The sequence below is a fragment of the Cervus canadensis genome, chromosome 27, assembly GCF_019320065.1.
Source record: "Cervus canadensis isolate Bull #8, Minnesota chromosome 27, ASM1932006v1, whole genome shotgun sequence".
Classification (NCBI taxonomy): Eukaryota; Metazoa; Chordata; class Mammalia; order Artiodactyla; family Cervidae; genus Cervus; species Cervus canadensis.
In genome coordinates this window covers 45838583-45861516 of record NC_057412.1, presented here as the reverse complement: position 1 = coordinate 45861516, position 22934 = coordinate 45838583, and the positions used below count along the sequence as shown (strand labels likewise).

Sequence of the window (22934 nt, the reverse complement as noted above, 5' to 3'; positions counted from 1 at the left end):
AACTCACAGTTTTAGCTGGTTATATTGCTTTCTATAATAAAAAAATACATTGCTCTCCAGACATTTTAGCAACTGAGTTTGGCCGTCAGACTGAATTCTGGACTTAAGCTATTAAAGAGAAATATTTGTGGGAATGCTCTTAAAATTACTTAAGGGGAATCGATTCAGGGAGGAGTTTGATACACGCTTCTACCTTTCTTCTTAGCTTTTATTTATTTTTTTTTTCCTTCTTAGCTTTTAGCCTGAAAGTAAGTGGTGGTAGCTGGAGCACCAGTAGCCATTTGGGAACATAAGGTGATCTGACGGTGAGAAACAAGGTGCTGGGATGATACAGAGGAAAGACAGGAACTTGGTCCTCGAAACAGTTGTGGACCCATTATCCTTACCTGTACTTCCTAGTTGCAGACATTTTCTAGGTGTGAAAGAAGTAAGATTCCTCTTGTTTACAGCATTGTTGCTTATTGTTGCTTTTGTTGCTAAACAAGAATTCCAGTTGACCCCAAACAATATGTGATAAGTTCATAGATGAGCACCCCTCACTGCTAGCTACTCTGTGTGCTGTCAAGGAGCCATGGAAATCTACTCCTCTTAACAAGATGGTGCTGGTGGCTTGGTTGCTAAGTCGTGTCCAACTCTTGCGATTCCATGGACACAGGAGCCTGGCAGGCTACAGTCCATGAGATTCTCCAGGCACAAATAATGGGGTGGGTTGCTGTTTCCTTCTCCATAACAAGGTAGGACTTGTAAACCAAAATATGACTAGGTAATAATCCACTTCTCTATCTCTAACCTGTGAATCTGTATACCTGGGGGTTGGTGTTTTGGGTTGTGTCCTCATGATTTTGATTTGGAGGGGCTGTAAATCTAGCTGGTAGGAAAAGAAACATCTTGTTTGAAATTGTGCATAAGTGGACTCTCCATTACACAGAAACAGGAAACCTTATACTTTCTATACAATAACCTTAAACAGTCAACTCATTCAACAAATATTTTTTGAGGGGCTATTTATAGATCAAATAAGTTACAGGGAGATTTTGTTATTTAGTCAACTGGTCTAATATCACACGGGTCACCTGTGAATTTGGAGAAAGTAGAAAGAAGAAAAATTGAATCAAATGGAAAAAACTGTAAATATTTTCCCCAATTTTTTCCCTCCATGTTTAAAGACAGGATTCTAAGCTGAATTTTCTCAAATGGCACCAGCCTGTGAGTACAAGCATTAATGTCAAGTATTAATGCTCAAATAACAAGGGTTCATGTCTGCCATTATAGAGTTTCTCAGCACCTCTGCCATAGCATCTCCCAGTTTTTTTCTGGGAGTCCTGAGGGAAGGGTCTCACAGAAACTTATAATCAGCTTGTTTATATTATTCACTTCTGGGCTGTTATGGTACATGGAAGGAAGGCTCTTTGTTACGAGTTACGCCATTCTCCCTCATGGCAGGATCTCCAGGAGAACACTCCTCCCCTATAAAGGTGTCACACCCAAGTTCTCTCTAGGTCACAAATATCCATGTTTCTGAAGAATAGTGCATTCACCTTAAAGTGCATGTTTGAGATGGATTTGTTCCATGTAGAAATGAGCGGTGTATTTCTCTAGCCAATTCTGTCACCTTGAAGTACTACTGCTTATGCTGAGTATCACAATGTCTCCTATGAAAACATTTCTTTGTGCTTTTATTTATAGCCCTCAGTAGGCAGTACTTTATTATATTCTATCGCTTCTGTCTTCATTGGAAGCATCTGGGATGTAAAGTTTCATCCCAGTAGGTCCTTATTCTCCCACAGACATCAGCTACTCATGCTAATTGTTTGCAGGGAGGGCTACCACTCCCTCAGTTCATCAGACACAAGCAAATCCTGAATCCTAGTTCTGGTTCAAATGGGAGCCCTGCTACACCAGAGCTTAACTTGGACTCAACATGGTTTAATAAAACACCTAGTGGAGAATGAAGCTGTAATTTCTTGGTGTTATTTATCATATATAAAATAAATTACGTGCATTGTGTATATGTGTCATATATATATATATATATATATATATTATATATACATAAAACCATATCCCACAAAATTTATAATTTGTATCAATGTGATATACTTGATACCATAGTCAGTGCTATTTTCTTACTAAGTCATCTCTTTCAGTTGCAAAGCGAACACCAAAAGAATGCCACATGCTATAACATGTATTTTACTTATTCTGCATTTATCTAGATATGAATATGAGTATAGAATATGAGTAAGAATGTATATACTTAGTCGTAATGTTTCCTTAAGCTACTCTTTTCCTACATGCTGAAAAACCTTCTATACATATATTCTTTTGGGATTTATTTAAAAGATGACCCAATAAGTTTGGGTTTTTTTTTTTTTTCCTTTTGGAGTCTCTCTCTAGTAAATGTAACTACTGTCACTATGAGTAAAGGAGATATGCATGGGTGGAAGAGATATGGAGAAGCCAGTTCTTTTGTAGATAAACACAATGTGAAAACAAGGAACTACTCTTTAATTATTGGCATAGAAATAATGGCAAAGAAACAAAATTACTTCCTGAACCACATTTTATCACCTGACCAGCTGCAAAAGACCACGTTTTGCCTGTTTTAATCAAATGAAAACTTTAACCATCTGTGTTTAGGGCTGTAAAGAATGTTAACAAGAAGTCAGGATCTTTGACAGTCATTATCACTGGACTAAAACGGTTATTTAACTAGAAAGTGGTTAGAACCACTGAGAAACATCAGGTTAACTGGTAGAGATATATTTTTAAAATTAACAACATGTTACAACATCTGAGAAACCCAAGGTGTAAAGTTTATTTCTCACTGCCAACTGAGGTGGGAAAAAATTCTAAAGCATAACAATCCAGAGCAATTGTTAGTAGCACCTGTGGTGGGGCTGGAGCTAACAGAAGACATTTATTTAATCTATGATCTTGTTGAAAGAAGCGCCCCAGCACACTAGCTTTTTAAGACTGGTCAGATATGGGCTTTTCTAAAGACACTGGGTTGGAGCCACAGAAAGATTACAAATGCTGGGAGAGAATGTCAGACACAAGAGTACAGGTGACTCAGACAAAGATAAAAGCCGTTTCCTCTTCAGTCATTTACACAGCAACTTGCAGTAAATAAAAAGGTGCAGTGTATACATTAGCAGTTCCTATAGTCTGGTTCTTTTACTTCCCTGGCGTGTGGTTAGTAGAGACAATTTGGCCTGCGTTGTCAATTGTTTACTTTTTCATCAACCTGATCAGCAATTCCTCTGGAACTAAAAGGAAAAGGGAAACACGCTCAGAAATTAAGGAAGTTTTGGTTGGCAATCAGGTGTCAACCCTAGTCTATTCTGTGAGAGGCTTATACTTCATCTTAGAAGCTGAAAGACTGTGTGCTGTTTTTTGCTAGTCCACAAGAAGCCGTGCTTTAGACCCGTCTGGCTGCTGTCCTGGGTAGAAGTTTGGCAGCCCTAAGGAGATGAATTCTTCAGCCTCGAATCCGCCCAGAGTAAAGAAGCAACACCCTCTCAGCCTCTACTCCGTTGCTATGAAACAAAAGACTAGGAAGGTGAGCGAAGCAGGAAGTCCCGCCTTCTAGCCAGAGTCCGCTTTGGCTCCGTTTCCCGACGCTCACGCCCACCCGCCCACTCCTTATTGGTTAATTCCCTGGTGCCTTGCATCTTTTCTTCCATTTCCTTTTGCACTTTCGTCCTCGGGTGGATCCAGTCCCCTCATGTGTCTCCGAGTCCCTCTCCATGTGGGACGTGTGGCGAGAGGGCCTTCCTCTGGGGCCATTGTGTACTGTGGGAGACGTGGAGCGGGTGGTAGTGCGAGGAGGACGGGCGCCTCCCGCCCATTGGCGCCGCCCGCTGTCGGGTAGGGCACGGGGGCGCTGGATTGGCCCAGCCCCGGGCGGCCCCGCCCCCTGCCCCGCCCCGCGCCGGGCTCCCTCTGTGTGTATCCGACAGGGGTGGGGTGGCCAGCGAGTGGTCTCCTCCTCCGGCTAGTGCTGCTGCGGCGCCCCGCGGCCTCCCTGAGAGTCGGGCGGGAGGGGAGAGCGGGCGTGGATTGGTTTTGACGGTAATTGTTGCGTTCCCCCACATCGGTGGCCGGCGTCTCCGGGTCGCTCCTTCCCCGGGAGCGGGGCTTTTACGGTGATTACACACACCCTGCCGGAGCTACCCACGCACCCTGGGCTCGCGCGCGTCGAGTCGGACCCGCGCACCCGCGTGTCTCTACGGCGCCCAGACGGCCGGAGGGAAGGGGGTGCCGGGGAGGCTCCGCGCAGCTTTCCGCCCAAGGGGCTTGGGGCAGCCCGACACGGGCCTCGGAGGAAGAGGGGACAGCCCCGGTTTCCAGCTGCTGTCGCCGCCGCCGTCACACTTTGAAGAGGGGGTATTTAAAGCCGGGACCCGGGCTGGGCCGGGGAAGGAGGAGTAGGGAGTCAGGAGAGCCAGGGGGCTGGGATCGCAGACAACCCGGGGAGGAGCGTCCTCCGGGGAGCCGAACGCGGAGCGCCCCGGACGCGCGGGGCTGCGGGTGCCGGAGCGGGAGGGGTTCTTGGTCCTTTCTCTGTCCGCCTCCCCCCACCGCCAAGCTGTGGTCCGGGACGGGCAGGGGAGGAGCCTGAGCCGGGAGGCACCGCTGGCCCGAGACAAAGCTTCGGACCCCCTACCCCCACCCGCCTTGGATGAGATGAAACGCAGGAAGCCTAAGAAGTGAACTCTCTCCTTTCTGTGCCCGCTCTTGCCAGGTTCTCACTCTCTTTTAAAATGGATCTATTTGTGTTGGTTCGTTTGGCTCTTAACTTGGGAACAACTCCTCAGCCGCGTTGTTTGAAGAACTGTGTGCTCGTGTGTTCATGAGTCCGAACTTGGTTTTAGCCGGGAAAATCCAAGTCCTCAGCCTTTGTTGACAACAGCCGTGCCCTTTCTGCTCCTGTAGAATAATCTTTATGTTTTGTATAACTTAGCGAAATCACACAGTGAAAGTGCGGTTTTTGAGTGAGGCTCCCAGAATGTTTTCTAGGGGCTTCAGTTCTGGCCTTTTGAATTGGGGTTAAGTCAGGGACGGGGGGAAACCGATGTGTTCTTACATAGCTAGAGGAAATCTTAAGTTTTTGTTAACTGTCGTTGTGAGTTGTGTATTAATCAAGCCTTCACTCCTTGCCACGTGAGAATGATGCTTCTTTAACTTAGTGTTCCCAAAACAGATCTAAGGTCATTGCTCCTAAACCTGTGTGTTGTGTGTAAAGATTGAGAGTGAAAAAGTCACACGCTATTGAAAAGTGGAATCTGGGACCCTGGATTTTGTTCTCACTGATGGAGGAGGATGTAGTGGGTACAAGTTAACTTGTTTGCTGTTGCATAAATATTTTCATGACCGACTAACTTTTTTTTTTTTCCTTTCAAAGAGCTAAGATTCCAAATGGCAAATTCTATGAATGGCAGAAACCCTGGTGGTCGAGGAGGAAACCCCCGAAAAGGACGAATTTTGGGTATTATTGATGCTATTCAAGATGCAGTTGGACCCCCTAAGCAAGCCGCAGCAGATCGCAGGACTGTGGAGAAAACTTGGAAACTCATGGACAAAGTGGTAAGTTCTGTCTGACTGTGTCTGAACAACAGCAGGGTTGACCCTGGATGTGGTTTCTCCAGTTTTGTTGTACTGTCATTTAGTAATAATTATTGGTATGGCAACAATCTTTTGATTCAGATTGACCGTGTTTCTTATATCTGCTCTGGGTGTTTTGAAAAGTTGGATTCAGAGCCAAGACTTTTTTTTTTTTTTTTACCTTTTGTCCTACTCTTCAAGGTTCAAAGTTCCTCTATATGACTCAGATATGCAAAGCTTTTACTGTTGGCTGGTCTTTGTTGGTGCGTGGCATAGAATCGTTTGGAAGTGTTTGTTCTGTCTTATGTAAGGTTGTGTTGCTCTTAGATAACAAAAGAGTGCACACAAGTAATTTAAGAAAAGTCTGTGGGACTACTCATGACATCCACAGTGTGTGATGCTGAGAATGATAACTGGGGAAAGAACCATATTAGTCTTTAAGCGAGGAAGCAGTATTTGAGAGTTTCCATTTTCATCTTTGAGAATTCATCTTCATTAAGGAACTTTTTGGTTGTTGTTAATGGTAGAGTCACAGTTTGTTTCATCTATTCCATTTTGAAACAGGAAACCTTTTCGATTGCACTTTGTTTATTGTGAAAGGAAAATTTATGATGGAGGTGGTGGGACTGAGAGTATCAGAAACCTCTGTGGTTTTGCATGTTGCTTTCAGATGAACTACAAGTTACCAGAAGAAATGGTGCTGGATGTCAGTACCCAGACAAGTCTAGGCACCTGGTACTTTACAGAGGTCTGCTGAGAAGACTGTAGCTGTCACTGTCCTGTCTTACTAAGTCAGATTATGAAATAAATATGATTAAGATGTAGCTTGTTTAGTGGCTCAGTCATGACCATATGGACTGTAGCTCACCAGGCTCCTCTGTCCCTGGAATTTCCCAGGCAAGAATACTGGAGTGAGTTGCCATTTCCTCCTCCAGGGGATCTGCCCGACCCAGGGATCGAACCCCTGTCTCTTGGATTGGCAGGTGTGTTCTTTACCACTCAGCCACCAGGGAAGCCTAAGATGTAGCTTGCTGCTGTGCAAAATTAATCGTTTTGCTTTTGCATCAGTAGTACTGTAAGCTACATATTGGTAAGTGTTTGTAGCCCTTTATAGTTTTATTTGATAGATATTTGGGGCTAATTATAAAATTAATTGATGCAGGGCTCTTGATATCTCTATACCTGCAGAAATGGGAGTTTAAAAAAAATATTTCTTTGTAGCTGTGTGCTAAAGCCTTCATGAAGTCATATTACGAAGAGTAAAAAGTAAAGCAGTTACCTTTACTTTTTTCGTAACTGTTCAAATATTTGCCACAAAAAGCCACTGTTGGTGGTGGTAGCAATACTGGAAGGGGATAAGATTTACTTTATTTTTGTTTATCCTTATGAAAAGCACAGATGGGTAGATGAACGATAGGCCTGGCCTTCTGTGGCTGGTGGCACTAAAGGCAGAGCCAGAATATTTTTGTCAGATAAATATCCTTAGTTTTGGGCTTCAGTGTGACCTATTTAAGCTTCTGCCAATTATTCAAATTGTGATTTTAAAGTACTTCAGACAGAATGATGTCATAGTGTCAGAACATTGCAACTTGCTGCTTGAGGTCAGGTTTTCATTTTAACATTGGATACTTAAGAATGAGGAGCATGCAGTTGGAAAAATTGTGTATATTTGGCAGGCACAATACTAGCTGTCTTTGCTTTTCTGAGGAGTAAGCAATTTAAGGTCACTCATGCTTGTATCACTAGTTGGGCATACAAGAAGGAGAGTCAAGGTTTTTTTTTAACTTATCTGTTATATGAGTGGGCAAAAATGGGTCAGGTTCTACCGGGGAGGTCTTCTGTCTCCCCACTCTCTTCTTTGAGTGATCAGAGTTTGTACAATTGTGAGTAAATATTAGAACGTCAAATGAAAAAGATCTGTATGAGGAAGTGGTAAACTATGGTTAATAGAGTCATTATTTTTGAAACATTAAAAAATGTGTATGTAATTTTGGTGTGTGTAATTGTTGACCTAAGTTTTTTCCTCTTTTAATTATTTCATCATGGATTATAGTAAAATAGATGGCTTATGGGTTATGGTAAAAAAAAAAATGGCTTCTGCCATTGTTTATTAACCCTTTTGTGGGTTTGCGTTTAGCCTCTCCAATTGAGAATCTTGACTCAAGAGGAAATGTATCACCTGAAGTCTCTACTTAGTGGAATGTGGGCACAGGTGTTGGCAAAGGTGCATTGTGTGGCTTTCTCTATTTGTCTTCATTATCTGTCAAAGCTGAAAATTGTTGTGTTTGTTTATGTATGCATTTGTGGGCTTTGTGGAGGGAAACCATGTAAATCATTATGAAAGTCCAGTACGTTTATTGCTACTCTATCTCACAGTAATAAAAAAGCACTGATAGTTACTAATTGGAAAAATATTTTATTTAATTGTATAGTGTAGAAGAATTCCCCCACATGTGTTTATCTTTCCTGCTTGTCAGTGGTGTAGGAAGTGGTTCATATTATGAACACTGTCCTGGTGATTACATCAGGAACTTTATTATTAGTCCAAAAGGTAATCCCTTGACACATTGCCTAACAGTTTTGTAAAATAACTGCCATAGCTGGAGTCTAGCTTGTGAATAACAGAATAGTAACTTTCAAATCTAACTGGTAGTTATGTAGAAGACAGGGTTCTACAGAAAAAATTCAGCATTTTTCCTTATAAAACCTCTTCAACAAGGTCAAATCTTAGAAGTGTCAATTTGTAAACAAGCTCCAAGTACAGTATGTCTCAGCTGCCTACAAAGTAAAATAACTTATCTCACAGGGCTTATGAAGCAGTCTTAGACTGTAGGGGAAAAACCTAGTAAGTGTGTAGTTACACCATTCCCTGGCCTCTAAAATTTAAAACGGTCAACTGAGATTCCAGTTCTAGCTAGCTGTTATGTTTTCAGAGGGCAAGCTTTCTATGCAAGGTCCCTGAGATTAGGAGGGAGTAATTGCTCAGTTGTGTTCCTTGTAAGATGTAAAGTGGTTTGAAAGAAAACATCAGTGGCACAAACTTAACATAGTACATTTATTGAGGAAAAAAATAGTAACATATCCCAAAGCATCTCATTTATTTTAGATATATTTTCTGGTCTTAGCTCCATGTGTCAGTGTAAGTCAATAGCTGATCCCAAACTGTTCAGATCAGTGGATGCCTCTCTGATACAGAGACAGAACTGTTAGTCATGAGTATACAGTGAGGTTCGTATACACCTGAAATGTGGAGTCTGTTCCAAAACTCTCACAGCGATAGAGGTTCTTAAACATTTATTGAGGACCTACTGTGTTTCTATGAAGTCCTTGTTACCTGGAGATGCAAAGCTAGACAAGGTATAAATCTGCTCTAGACCTGTCAAGGAAGCTCCAAGACCATCATCAGAGCCAGGCATGTAGGTGGGTAATTGCCACGTCATATGGAGAGGTCTGTAACACAGACCTATACAAAGTACAGTGGGAGCAGGCTCAAGAATATCTGCCTTGTTTTTCTGGCCACTGCTCAGACTGTTGTCTGTCTGGGTTCTGCTGGCCACTGCCTTTAGGAAAGGCATTATTGTATTCTTGTTGAAAATGCTGTGGTGAGGGTAAGGAAATGATTGCTAATCAGTATGTAGGAGTGATGATTTATTAATGTGAGGTTCCTGAGTATGGTTTTCACAAGCGTCTTAGCCAGGTGATGGAAAGTGGAAGAAACAATTTTCCATCTAATAAATACTAAATGTACTGAGCATACATGGATGTTCAGGAAATTAAAAAATAATTAATTGATGCCAAAGAGCAAAGCAAGTTGAGTACCTGCCTATGTTTCTGTCTCGCTGTCCTTGTCATTTATTTGAAATTATATTACTGACAGAGTTTTAAAAGCATTTAAAAAGTGATGATGCCAAACAGCCTTTTCCTGCCTTTTGTCCTCAGTGCATTTAGTACATTTTCAAGCTTGGAATTTAATTTATTCTCTGTCTTTGTAATCTCATTTCAACTATAATATATTTGAAAGCTTTTCAGTCAAAATGTCTTAAAATACATGCAGCTGTTAAAAAATAGTCAGTATTCTTTTCTAAGTTAAATTACTCATACCTCTGAAAAATATTGCACGTAGACTAAAACTTTATTTTCAGATGCCAGTTGTTTGTGTTTGATGGGTTTGAGAATATCACCGTCCTTGGGCCTTTGGAATAGGGAATAACATTTATTTGAATTATTCTTCACATATTTCATTTTCCTCAGTGAGGTTGTTCTCTATTAGCAGGATCATGGACCCAAATAGACTTGGATAGAGGATAACATAATACATACCTGGGTTATTTTGTCTAGTACTGAGTTAGATTTTTGAATTAGTGCATAGATAAATGAAGTGATCCCAAGGTTTGCTTCCTGTCCCTTCTACATAAAAACTTTCAGATAAAGTAAAAGATGTGAAGGAATCTTCCCAAGAGTTCCCTGGGTTTATCCTTGTGATTTAGAGCATACCTTTAATAGAAGGCTTCATTAGTTAGTAATCGTTTAACTCCTGTAAAATTTTAACCATTCAGATTTTGAATCAACTTCTTTCTTTCAGATTTGCTTTCTATGCTATTAGTGATTTCATCATTCATTTATTACATGCCAAGTATGGAAGGATAGGTAATCATAAATAACCATGTTATCCTGGAAGATATAGTAAGTGCAGTAATACGGTGTAAATAAGGATGGCATCATCTACTCAATGGACATGAGTTTGAGCAAGGTCCAGGAGATGGTGAAGGACAGGGAAGCCTGGTGTGCTGCAGTCCACGGGAGTGCAAAGGGTCTGTCATGACTGAATGAACAGCAAAGTGCTGTAACGTAGGATGTGAACATAGTTTGCTGGCGTGGAAAGTTGGTGTAGGCAGTGTGGTGTGGTATAGCTGGAAGTATTATCTAGCTGTTCTTTAGAGGATGTTTTGGATTCCAGTGAGGTGGAAGGAATGATGGGTCAAGGGAGATGATTGAGTGAGGGAAGGAAAGTTAGAGAAGGTTAAAGAGGCTTTGAGTGTTTTGTCAAGGAATTTGGACTTATTTCGTAGGCAGAGAACCATTGAAATGTTTGAGCAGAGTGAGAGAATGTCAAGGCTGTGTCGGTCAGTTACTCTTTTGACTCTAGAAAGGATGAATTAAGAGGGGGAAAAAACCCTTTAAAGGTAGAGATAATGATCAAGAGAAATTAAAACAGACTGGGTAAGAAATAATGAAGGGTTGAGCTGGAAAATTGACAGTAGATATAGCAAGTGTTGGTTCAAATGTGGGAGACATTTTGGAGTAAAACCTAAGGTCCTGGTGACCCTTCAGAGACAGAGGATGAAGGAGAAGTTGAAGTGAAAGTGGCTCTTGAGGTTTTCAGCTTAGTTGACTCTAAAAGCAGTGATGCCCTTAATGAGATAAGGAACATACGAAGAAAAAGAGGAAGCTTGGGGCCTGGTGCATGATGTTTGTTTTTTGGCCATGTTGAGTTTGACATGCCAGAGTGAAATCCATCTTGAAGTCAGAAAATTGCATATGCAGTTAAAGAGAGAAATTAAAACTAGAGATGTGTGTTTGGTAGATAAGACCATAGAGGTGGCATTTCAAGCTGTAGAACAACAAGAGATTTGGAAGGCAGACTAGAAGGTGAGAGCTAGGGAGAAAAAGTCAGAGATTGGAATTTTTGGCTGTATCGGTTGTGTATCTATAATTAGATGGTGGTGAAGGAAAGAGAATCCTACAAAGAACAGTGATGGAACAGATAGGAAAGGAATGAGAGCATATTGATTTCTTGGGTAGAGAGAACTTTATAAGGAAGTAGTTTCAACATCTAAGAACCCTAATAAGCTCAAATGGACAAATCCAAGCCGAACGAAAATTTAAGAAATCATTGCATTTCTTGAGTCAAGGCCCTTGTTTATCTTTCTGTGTCACATCAGTGACAGCTAGATTGAAGTGACGGCTAGATTAAATTCAGTATGTGAATTCAGGAAAATTGTTCTAGAACTGGGACAACTAGCGTAAAGAAAGAAAGTTATGCTAGCTTGAGGATTTGAGCAGAGCATAGCCTTGTGTGTGTGGGTGCTATTGTAGAGGTTCATAGAATTGAGGGGAAGGAATATAGGTGGGGAGTGATTTAAGATGGAAGAAAAAGTAATTGATAAAGTAGTATTGTGGGTTACAGTGTGGGAAGGAAAGGCTCAGAACAAGTAGAAGGGTAATCCTTGGTAGATAACTAATTTCTGTGTAGATAAGAGGGAAGTGAGGAAATATACAGCGAAGTTATGGAGGAATTTGTAAATTTTTCTTAGAGTTGTCAGGAAGTGTTTTAACTCATATTTGTAATATTTAAACCATGTTTTCAAATTGCATATTATAAATTAAACAATATATAAGCTAGTTTTTTTAAGCTAGTTTAAGCTAGTTTTCTAGCAGTTAACTGCGTATGTAAGTAAAAAAACTGAAGTGGAAATTAATCCTGAACCTTTATATTAAGATCACCTTAAAACATGTTGCAACTTAAATGACACCACAGTATTGTTTGTGTCTACTCTGCTTGGGCACATATTTAAGATTTTTACAAATTTATTTGTAAGATTCTGATTTTCTCCTGGTCATTAAAGAAACGTTTGGAAAATATCTGACTACATTTTTAGCTGTTTAACACATTAATATTTAAATAATTGTTAAGCTCACACTGTTTTTCAATAGGGATTACAAAAATAGTACTTAAGTATTCTACCTTTCAAAAGATTCCAGACCAGCTGAGTACCGAGGTACTGATTCCACGTGAGGAGTAGTGACCTGTCTTATTTGCCACTGTTCTGCCCAAAGCAGGAGACTTTGTAAAGGGTTTCAGGTAGTATAGCAAACTTTAGGAACTAATTATGGGCTCAGCCGTGGCTCAGCGGTAAAGAATCCACCTGCAAATGTGGGAGATGTGGGTTCAACCCCAGGACCAGAAAGATTCCCCCTGGAGGAAGAAATGACACCCCACCCCTGTCGTCTTGCCTGGAAAATCCCGTGGACAGAGGAGCCTGGCGGGCTACAGTCCATAGGATGGCAGAGAGTCGGACATGACTGCGTGTGCACATGCCTACACACACATGAACTAAATGAAACAGCTCTTAAAGATCCCCAACAAGGTGGCCAGTGCCCCTGGTCTAATTCTACCTTTGCAAAACCTGCAGTGCTCCTGCTGTATTGTGGTATGATATGGAAGGGGAAGAAATCCTGAAAAGTTGCCAGGGCCCACTCTGTGTTAAGTGTTGTGTTGAGCACCTTACTTTTCTTCCTCTGAGACTTTGTAACATCCTTAGAAGTTTCCATGGTTTCCTGAAGAAGAAACTGGCCCAAGGTTGTAAAGCTAGTAAATGCAAGGGCTGGATCCCAGGTCTGATTGATTCTCAGGCCTGTGTCCATGGTATGAAAATTTAAGCACGTATGACTTGTGCTCTTGGTATGAAGATTCAAGCATTATGGCTCTTCCTCTTTACACAAGAAATAAATCAAAAGGACCTTCACCCCGTATTTGTAATGGTCAAGTTCTTCTCCAAGCTTTGTACTCATGTCGGCAGATTTATTCAATATAGATGGGGATATTCCTTTTGTAATATTACTTCTGAGAAAGAAAAGAAAAGAAAAGAAAGAAAGAAAATGAAGTCGGTCAGTCGTGTCTGAGTCTTTGCGACCCCATGGACTGTAGCCTACCACGCTCCTCTGTCCATGGGATTTTTCAGGCAAGAGTACTGGAGTGGGTTGCCATTTCCTTCTCCAGAGGATCTTCCTGACCCAGGGATTGAACCTGGGTCTCCTGTGTTGTAGGCAGATGCTTTGACCGTCTGAGCCACCATATCTTCCTACTTCCCTCCATTGAGATCTTTATTTTACACCTGCTATATGCAGGATCCTATATTACGTGATGCAAATAGACCAGTGACACAGATATGCCCTTCACCCTTAAGAAGTTCCATTCTCATATGAAAGGATAGTGAACAAATGCATACATAATTGACTTCTGAATACACCTAGGCAATTATTTAATGGTGCTTTTTAATATGTTAGTCTTCTAAAGAAAACTTTGAAAACCATAAAAAAAATTGGTGGTTTCCCCAGATCCTACTTTGAGTAACTTCCAGATTCATAACCAGTTATATGCTAACCTTCTGGTTTTGCCCAGTTGATACTCTGTGTAGAAAGAGTTCTGTTTTATTTTTATATTTTTTACATTTTATGCTGTACAGGTTCTTATACTTCTATATACTTAGTGGTGATTTGCTGAAATATAATGTAAAGAATCCAAAGAACTCATGGATACTTTTTATCCTAACAACATACTTTAAAGTAACTGCAATAAGGAATCTCTTAGAGCAGTTAGTTACTTGGGAAGCACAAATAAGGATTTCTTTCAGACTTCCCATACTGTCTTTGAAAAATGGGATATTTCACTTTGAAGGTGTAATACTTGATTTAATACACCCGAGAGCTCCATGGAGCGAGGTGTGTTTTATAATGAACGTCTGCTGTGGTATGCACCCAGTTCCTTACTGTTGAAGTTTCCATTTGCTTCAGTAAAGTTTCTTTCATAGATATCAGGGGCTGGTTTGAATCTTGTTTGCAGGAAATATGTTAGCTGACCTAATACTTCTTTGTTACCTTTTGGCTAGAAATTTTAATTAAGGCACAGTCAGGAAACTGTTTAAATGCGAGAATGTTCCAAAAATAATTAACAGCTTTGAGAATTCTTATGGCACTAGTAACTCCTGTGTTTACATTTGTGCCTTAGCATTGATATGTTTGAATATATATTTTATTTATCTGAATACATATTCATGTATTTATTGAAATACACAGTGTGTATAATATATATAAAATGTATAGACATATACAGAGAGGTCTACTTAAAAATCTTTAAACACATTTCAAGAATTACATCAGGCAGCTGTCTGCCTTTAAGGAGAAAGTGCCTCACTTGTAAGTTCAGAAAGCGGGGTTCTGAGCAGTAAACTCCACTAAGTTCCATTTCTGTGTTTAAGTCTTGTCATGTCACAAGGAAGGAGTTGGTCTTGGTGATCTCCAAAGTCTTCTTTAAAACTCTTTGAGTCACTGACTATAATGGAATTTTTAGCCCACTTCCGACACTGAATGTTGTACCTTTCGGTTCAAAAGCAGAGAGGAATGAACCATCCTTCCAGGTACCGGTTGGTGCCTTGAAAGTCCATCATTGTGTGATATAGCTGAAGATTCGTTCTCTGTGAAAGTTCTGTGTTGGGACCCGCTGTCATTCTAGGGAGCAACTTAGTTCTAGAAGACATCTAAGTTATTTGAATCTGAACTTGAACCTTGTGGTGAGCTTGATTTTTCTCCTTAAAATACTGTTGTTACAAAAGCATTTTTCTCTCCCTGGCTTTCGCAGTTCCTTGCACATGGCGGGCACTCAGTAAATGTTCATTGAGTTGAATTGAATTTGACCTGCTTAGGAGAAGTATCCTGGCGTAAGGTTATTCGTTTTCTGCAGGAGCTGTCATAAATCACAGAGTTTAATACTAATCCAGCTGACGAACTGCACACTCAGCGGCGTACAGTAGTAGTTGAGCATTTTATGTTGCGCTTGCCCAAGTGCAGATTTAGAAAACCGTGTGGCCCACAAGGGCTGAACTGACTCCAGCCTATTTCAGAGCTCCTCATTCCACTCAGCACGGGCTTCCTCGCGTCCACCTTTTAGTGATTGCATTGACTCCCTTTCACACACCCTGCTCTCCGGGGCCTCTCAAGCGTCTGCACATCCCTTTGCCTGGAATATTCCTTCTGCAAACGTAGGTGTGCCTTTCGGGGTCCTGCCGCATGGACCTGTCTGCTTCATTCCCCCTCCAGCACTTTGTGCCCTCCTCCCTTACAGCGCTCCCGTTTTCCTGTCGTTCTTTTTCAAGCCACCGATTTTTTTCCAATAGAAAACTCCTTGAGGACAGGTCTTTGATTTATTCCTTGCTGTATTCCCTGGGGCCGGAAACAATGCCTGATGCAACAGCGATTGTAGAATTAACAGATGGGTCCTGAAGTTCATGTAAATTCTCAAATGGAATAAAATAAAAATGTAAATGAGTTTAGCCAGGGATCATTAATTATATGCCCAATTCTAATTAAATTGTGATATAGTTAAAAAGAAGACCAGCCTGAGATTCATAAGATGCAGACTCTTGTGTTGGATTAATGATTTTTTAATAGTCCCTTAATCTTTGTGGTTCTTAGTTTCTTTATCTGAAAATGAATGGATTGGACAGGATCTTTACTAAGATCCCTTAGAGCAAGAATTACATTGCTCCTAAGTTAATTATAGAGAACTAGGTCTGTTCTGCCAGACTCCTTAAGGCAGGAAGTATGCTCTAGTCATCTATAATTTCCTGGCACCGAGCTCAGTACCTGGTATATACTAGTTATTAAAACAATTTTACTGAATAAAGCAATCAATTCTCAGATGGAATTACAGTTTAAATAAAGCAAATGAGAAATACGTTCAGGTAGCGAATAGGAAATTAAAAATTTGTAATGTTTAAAAGAATCTATTAAACTACAGTAATTTGTAATGTCTGGAAAAAATACCTGAGAGAATTTTTTTATTTATCAGTTAAAAAATTCACCAGTTAGAGGAAATGAATTTAAAACTACCTGGTCCCCTAACTGCAGGTTAATAATTTATCAGTCTGGTGACATGTTGTACCAAGTTTTATGTTGCTAAAGTTAAATTACCTGTTGTAGGATGTTGGTGATACTTATGAAATTTGTGTATATTTGTGATACTATCTTTTAGTTTTAAGAATTGAGACACGTTCTTGATTTAACCAGGATTTGTTAAGTCATTGATATATTTGAGACTTCATCAGTCTTTAGGGGGGAAAAAAAACAATTATGTATAATTCAGTCATGAAAATGAGAAAGTAATATTTGTGTGTAAAAATGTGTATAAAGAATTTCAGAATCAAATCAACCAACCATCTATACATCCATTTATTCTGTACTCTATGCTGGAGAAGGGGATGATGGAGGATGAGATAGTGGGATGGCATCACCGACTTGATGGACATGAGTTTGAACAAGCTACAGAAGTTGGTGATGAACAGGGGACGCTGGCGTGCTGCAGTCCATGGGGTCTCACAGAGTCGGACACGGCTGAGTGACTGAGATGACTGATACGCTGGATAATGATTTTAGGCACTGTATACAAAAAGGAGAGAGATAAAATGCCCATTGTTAATGTGAGAAATGTTTGTCTTAGGGGCTGATGCTTTATAGTTTGAGTCAGATTTTTCTCCTCACAAAAGATGATATGGTTATTTCTCAAAGAAAGCAATTGAGGAAGTAAGTTTAAGAGAGCTGTCTTCATTTGTTGTTTCCTTGATTCATTGTGTTTGTAGATCTTGAAAATATTATTGTTCAACTCTTTTACATTTAGTCCCAGCACTTTTATGAGTACCCAAAACTGCATCCATGTTTTGTGGAACCTGAAATGTAGAGTGGTCCTTTTAAAGACCAAAAAAAGTACAAAATTGGGTATGACAGTGTAACTTTTTAGAACAATAAAAAGTCACAAGTTATACATTTAAAAAAAGTTAAGTCCACAGACATCAGAGAAATAATCTAGGCTCTGCCCACTTTATGCTTTGAGTCTCTTACTTTGCTCACATATGCCACCAGGCCCGGCTACCAGGGAATTTGAACATGACCTTTCTGCTCCTGTGCTGGGCTGGTCAGCATCACAGACACTTGAAATGTTCCTGAAGCCATTCTTTTTATCACAGCTGCTGGCAGTGATTTAACTAGTTTCAGAAGTAACTGTGTTCTTTACATTCACTTCCTATTAAAGTCTAACTAAATGTATCTTCAACCCAAATTTGCATTAGCCAGACTCCAGACATGTCCCCACCACTTCAGTGCCACTCAATAGAAGGCTTGGTTTGGCAGAAGGGATGTCACACTGGGAAAAAGACAGAAATCTTAGCCAGTTGTGTTTAAAACATCTTGCTCTTGAAAACCTTGCAGAAAGATTTATGATGAAAGCTTTAGAAGGGGGCCAAGTACCTGAGGGACCCTCAAGCTTACGGTTCACGAGATTCTCAGTAAATCTGCCTGTAGGTGTGCATTTTGCCTTTTGTTAAAGCGGGCATCTTTATGTACACACTCGTTCAATTCCCAATGATTACATTTGAATGTTTAATTGGATGGCTCTTTATACTGTGGTGGGAGGGGTAAGAACGAGATGGGTTAATTTACTCTTGACTAAGTCACATGAATGTGTACCAGTGAATGTGGTAGTAGAATTACAGCCTTTTTTTGTTCTAACAGAAGGTATTTTCAGTTCTGCACGCAGCCCTGAATGCCCCCGTGGTGGGGTGACACCTGATGGAATGACTGAACCGTCATGTAACAGGTGTTTCTAAGCCTGGGATGTAATGTGAAGAGGTGGAAAAGACTTGTTCTGACCTAACACCCGTTACTACTTAATAATTCAGTTATTAAAATGATACCTGTTTTAAGTCTCCTCAGTGTCTGGGAACAGTATGCCAAAACATAAAATCTGTTAAATAGCTTTAGTTGGGAAAATAATGTCTGGATGTGAGACATTCAGACAGCCAGCAGATGAGGCCTGTGCAGAGACTGTTAGTGATGTACAGTGACTGGCACGTTGGGGTCTGTTAAGCTGTGAACAGTGGGATATTGAAGAGAGGTTGAAAACGTTGGGGTTGAAAGTAAAGGTCTGCCAGAGAAGCTGAATGCGAGCTAAAGAAAATAGGATTTTGTTGTGAGAACAGATGGGAATTTAATTCTTTGTAGATTGGTGATTATAGTTTTAAAGTCAAAATTTGTATTATGGAAAACAAAGAAATGGTACACAGCTTGATAATTTTTCAGTTTTTCTGTGGAAGAAAGTGCTGCAGCTAACATGAAAATGTCTTATTTCTGTCCTTGTTTCTTTTAGGTCAGACTGTGCCAAAACCCCAAACTCCAGTTGAAAAATAGCCCACCATACATACTTGATATTTTACCTGATACATATCAGCATTTGAGACTTATATTGAGTAAATATGATGACAACCAGAAACTTGCCCAACTCAGTGAGAATGAATATTTTAAAATCTACATTGATAGTCTAATGAAAAAGTCAAAAAGGGCAATAAGGCTCTTTAAAGAAGGCAAGGAGAGGATGTATGAAGAGCAGTCGCAGGACAGGTAAGAATATTTCAGATTTTATTTTCTTAGTGTCAGTCGATGTTGGTTTTTGTTTCACGGTTAGGATAAATGTCGCCATGTGTGTGTTTGAAGGGAAATGTTGCATTTGTGTCTTCGCTTCTCACATTATTTAAACCTTGTAGTTTTACAGGTTTGCACAAAATTATCCGTGTCAGTAGCTACTTCATGAGGCGGTGTTCTTATTTTTCTGAATAGGCATTATTTTTCAGAGAAGTTTTAGTTTGCAGACAAGTTGTTCAGAAAGTAGAGTTCCCTTTACCTCCGTCCCCCGAGTGCCAGTTTCTTCCTAACAGCTTGCTGAGTGTGGTACTTTTGTTATACTGACGAACTGATGTTGGTACAGTATCCAAGTATGGTATTTTTATTATACTGATGAACTGATGTTCATACAGTATCCAAGTATGGTACTTTTGTTATACTGACGAACTGATGTTGATAACAGGATTATTAACTAAAGTTCATAGTGTTGCATGGTTCTATGAATTTCCACAATTGTATAGTAAGGTCATGTGTCCATCTCTGTGGTATCATGTAGAATAGTTTCTCTGCTCTAGAAATGCCCCGGGCCTGACCTGTTCACTGTTCCCTTACCCGCCTGCCTTCACACCTCTGGAAGCCATGGCAGCCGTCATCTTTTTACCGTCTCTATTGTATTGCTTTATTCCGAGTGGCATAATAGTTGAAATCATGTAATATGTAACATTTTTACACTGGCTTCTTTTACCTAACAGTGTGTATTTCAGGTTACCCAGTGTCTTTTCATAGCTTGATAGTTGATTTCTTTTTATTACTGAGAGATATTCTCTTATGTGGATGTAGTACAGTTTGTTTAATTCACTCATCTATTGAAGGAGATCTTGGTTGCTTCCTAGTGTTGGCAGTTATGTATAAAGCAGCTATAAATACTGATGTGTAGGATTTTGTGTGGACATAAATTTCAATTTCAGCTCATTTGGGCAAATACTTAGGAGCATAATTACTTGATATTATGATAAGCCTATGTGCAGTTTTGTAGGAAGTTTCCAGATTGTTTGGCAAAGTGGCTGTACAGTGTACATTCCCACCAGCAGTGAAGAGTTTCTGTGCTCCACTCAGCCAGTGTTTGGTATTGGATCGTGTCTTTAGGACAGAGTCTTGATTGGATGTGTGGGTGTGCTAGATATGAGTGGCAGATGTAACTTCAATTCCTGTTCTTTGTTAAGCGAGAAGCCAGAGTGTTGATGCCTGAAGTAATATCAACTGAATCCTCATTTGATAGCCAGAATTTTTGACTTGGAGATTTCTTCATTAAAGTTTGTTTTGGGCTATTTCAACATTAAATTTCATGATCTGTCTTTAGGTGAATAGAAAAAATAATAGAGTTTTCCATTTCTGGGACATTTATATCTAGAATATTCCCTGATAGTGATCATCTATTTACAGACTGTAAAACAAATACTAATTAAAGTATATAATGTCTTAATGTAGTTGAGGTGAATTTTAGTTTAAAACTCTTAATGTCTTTGGATTTTAGTTTCCTTAGATGTTGGAAAAACTTCTAAGAAATCTCTGTTACAGGTCAGAAACAGTTGCCTCCTTTAGTCTAATGAAATATAAGATTGTATAACAGAAAATTCAGTTATCTATGTACATAGACACTGAAGTTGTAAATACCATCCAAACAAATACCCCGAGTGAGTAAAACCATCAAATTTAAATGTAGGAAAACCCTCTGCCAAAGGTAAAATGGCAGGAATGTTTACTTATTTATAATTTGCTCTCTAAATTAGTGACGAATCCTAAGATAATCATAGGAGTCTAACCAATTATGTAACTGTGGGCTCATCACTTAATATTCTTGGACCACAGTTTACACATCTTGAGGGTGGTGAATCTTCCAGTTAGTTGGCTTTTAGCTTCAAGCTCTGAGACTCTCTCCAGGCCTGTTAATGGGAATTTGAATTGCTACAGGGTTCGGGAAGTAAGGAAGAGAACTATCATAGCATTGGTTTCTTATAGACTTTCCAAGAATGGTCCAAGGTTATGGAAAGGCACATGTTTGTGTTTAAAACTATTTTTACCTTGTAGTTTTGCCATTGATCTAATAAAACTAAGTTGTTTTAGAAATATCTTTCTACATCTTACTCAGATTTGGTAGCCCTGAAATTCTTAACCTAGCAGTGCAATCCATGAAATTTTACTTTTTGAGGTTATCAGGTCAGTGAGAAAGTGTATAACTTCTAGGATCTAGGAATTCAAGTGGATATAGTGTTTTAATTGGATGTAGTAATATTTAATGGGGTTAGCTTTATTTCACTTTATATCATTTTTAGAAACTTGAAATATTTTTTAACTCAGGAGATGTGTCATAATTACCAGTCATACATAAGTTTTGATTTTTTTGGCTTTTTATGTGTGGGCATATCATGGTGAAATTTTATAAATTTTGATTGATCGTGTATAGATTTCCATAGATGACAACAGATTGCATAATGTTAAGTGATCATATTGAGGCAACTCTGTAAATTCTGTGTTTTAAGTGTCCAAGTAAATTTTGTCACTGTTTGAAATTCAACTCTAAGCTTACTAGCTTCTGTGCTGGTGTAGCATATTTCTAATTGGATTTTTCTTTCATCCGTGTTCCATTTCCTGATAATGTTCGATGGCCACTGTTTATGCAAAGCTTACATTTGGTAAATGTCTGATCATAATTCATAATGATGTACTGTCCTTGGTACACTGTAACAAGATACAGATTTTTTATTTGTGTTTCTTTTAGTATGAATATATTTTTAAACAATTCATTCTGTATTCCCTTAGTTTTTCAGATGTTAGCTGGGCTTAAGCATGCCCTTGTACTTGGAGCTCTGGGGCGTTTTACTCTGCAGGATTTGAAAGAGACTTAGAGTCTTCTCATGGTTGTTAGGCATTTGAGTATTCTGTTTAGTATTATGACTCTTACCTAACATGTATGATATACTGATTACTGGGAATATTATAAATTCTCTGAGCAATATATATTTTTATTTTGTAAATAATGTCACTAGGGACATAAGTATTTTTAAGCTAAAAATGAAGGACAGTTACGGTAGAAATAGTAATTTGGAGTTCACTGACTAAACCAGCATTTCCCTGAGAGATTCTGTACTTTATTGAAGAAAATTGTGCTGAATGAATACATATGAATGTTTATTTTAATGTTCCTGTTGTATCAAAAATAAACTTCTTTGTAGATTTCTTTTAAATGTAGGGATTAGTGGGGGAAAAATCAGTCATCAGTTTTGAACCAGCTGTGCTTTAATTGATTGCTTAAATATGAGCAGCCTGAATTTTTAAGACAGTTTCACATAAACGTGATAAATATAATAACAAATAGAAAAATAAATAGATATAGCAAACGGCATGCAGTGTATTCCCTGTGTAGAGGCTGAGAGGTGGAAATTAAATACCTTTATTTGCCATGGACATAGATATTAAGAGCTCATAGTACAAGCCTCTTGCTTTGAGAGTGGGTGGAATAATGCTTTCTGGTAGAGGCAGCCTGCATGCCTCACTTGAGTTTTATAGTAAACCTCTTTCTGCTCTAGAATCACTTTTCCCCCATATCCCCACTCCCCAAACATTTGAACCTCACACTGAGTTGGTGCTTCTTGAGCAATGTCTACACCATCCTTAACTGGTATTTCTGGGGAGAATAATTCACGGTCCCTGGCACGCAGTGTTTGCAAGTGTGGAGTAGGAGTTAGGGTCATGTAGAGAAGGGATGATTTATAGTTTCAAGCACAGAGCGGAGGAGAGACTTTACAACACGTTTCTTAAGTTTTTGTGGCAAAAGTCAAAGTGGGTGTGAAGGTAGTTACAGGCTAGCTACAGGTGACAGTTGTGAAACTGACAGGAGACGCCTCTCTTCCATGGTGTGCCCGGCCGTTTCATCAGCTGATCATTTTAATAGAAAAAAAAGTTTCTCTCTCATATAAAAAGTTGTGTATTAATCACCTGGTCTTCACACCCTGGTGTTGGGCACTGTTTTTGTAGAACACCCGGAGGTGATGGCGTGATGGTGATCAGATTTTCCATGTTTTAGAACTGCTTCAGTGGCC

The 22934-nt window shown here is 39.6% G+C and overlaps 1 protein-coding gene across 9 annotated transcripts in view; it reads left to right on the top strand.

The window, feature by feature from the left end:
- Positions 1-3939: 3939 nt before the first annotated feature.
- The window catches only part of CBLB (Cbl proto-oncogene B), a 217007-nt gene continuing 198012 nt past the window's right edge, over positions 3940-22934 (top strand). For 2 of the 9 annotated variants that reach the window (XM_043448988.1, XM_043448987.1), the window contains exons 1-3: positions 3969-4389; positions 5408-5589; positions 18584-18834. In XM_043448988.1, the coding sequence (XP_043304923.1) occupies positions 5422-5589; positions 18584-18834 (419 nt within the window). In that variant the 5' untranslated portion in view covers positions 3969-4389; positions 5408-5421. Of the gene's footprint in view, positions 4390-4409; positions 4748-5407; positions 5590-18583; positions 18835-22934 lie in introns of those variants that run through there. The other 7 variants (XM_043448991.1, XM_043448990.1, XM_043448984.1 and 4 more) reach the window with 6 other exon arrangements.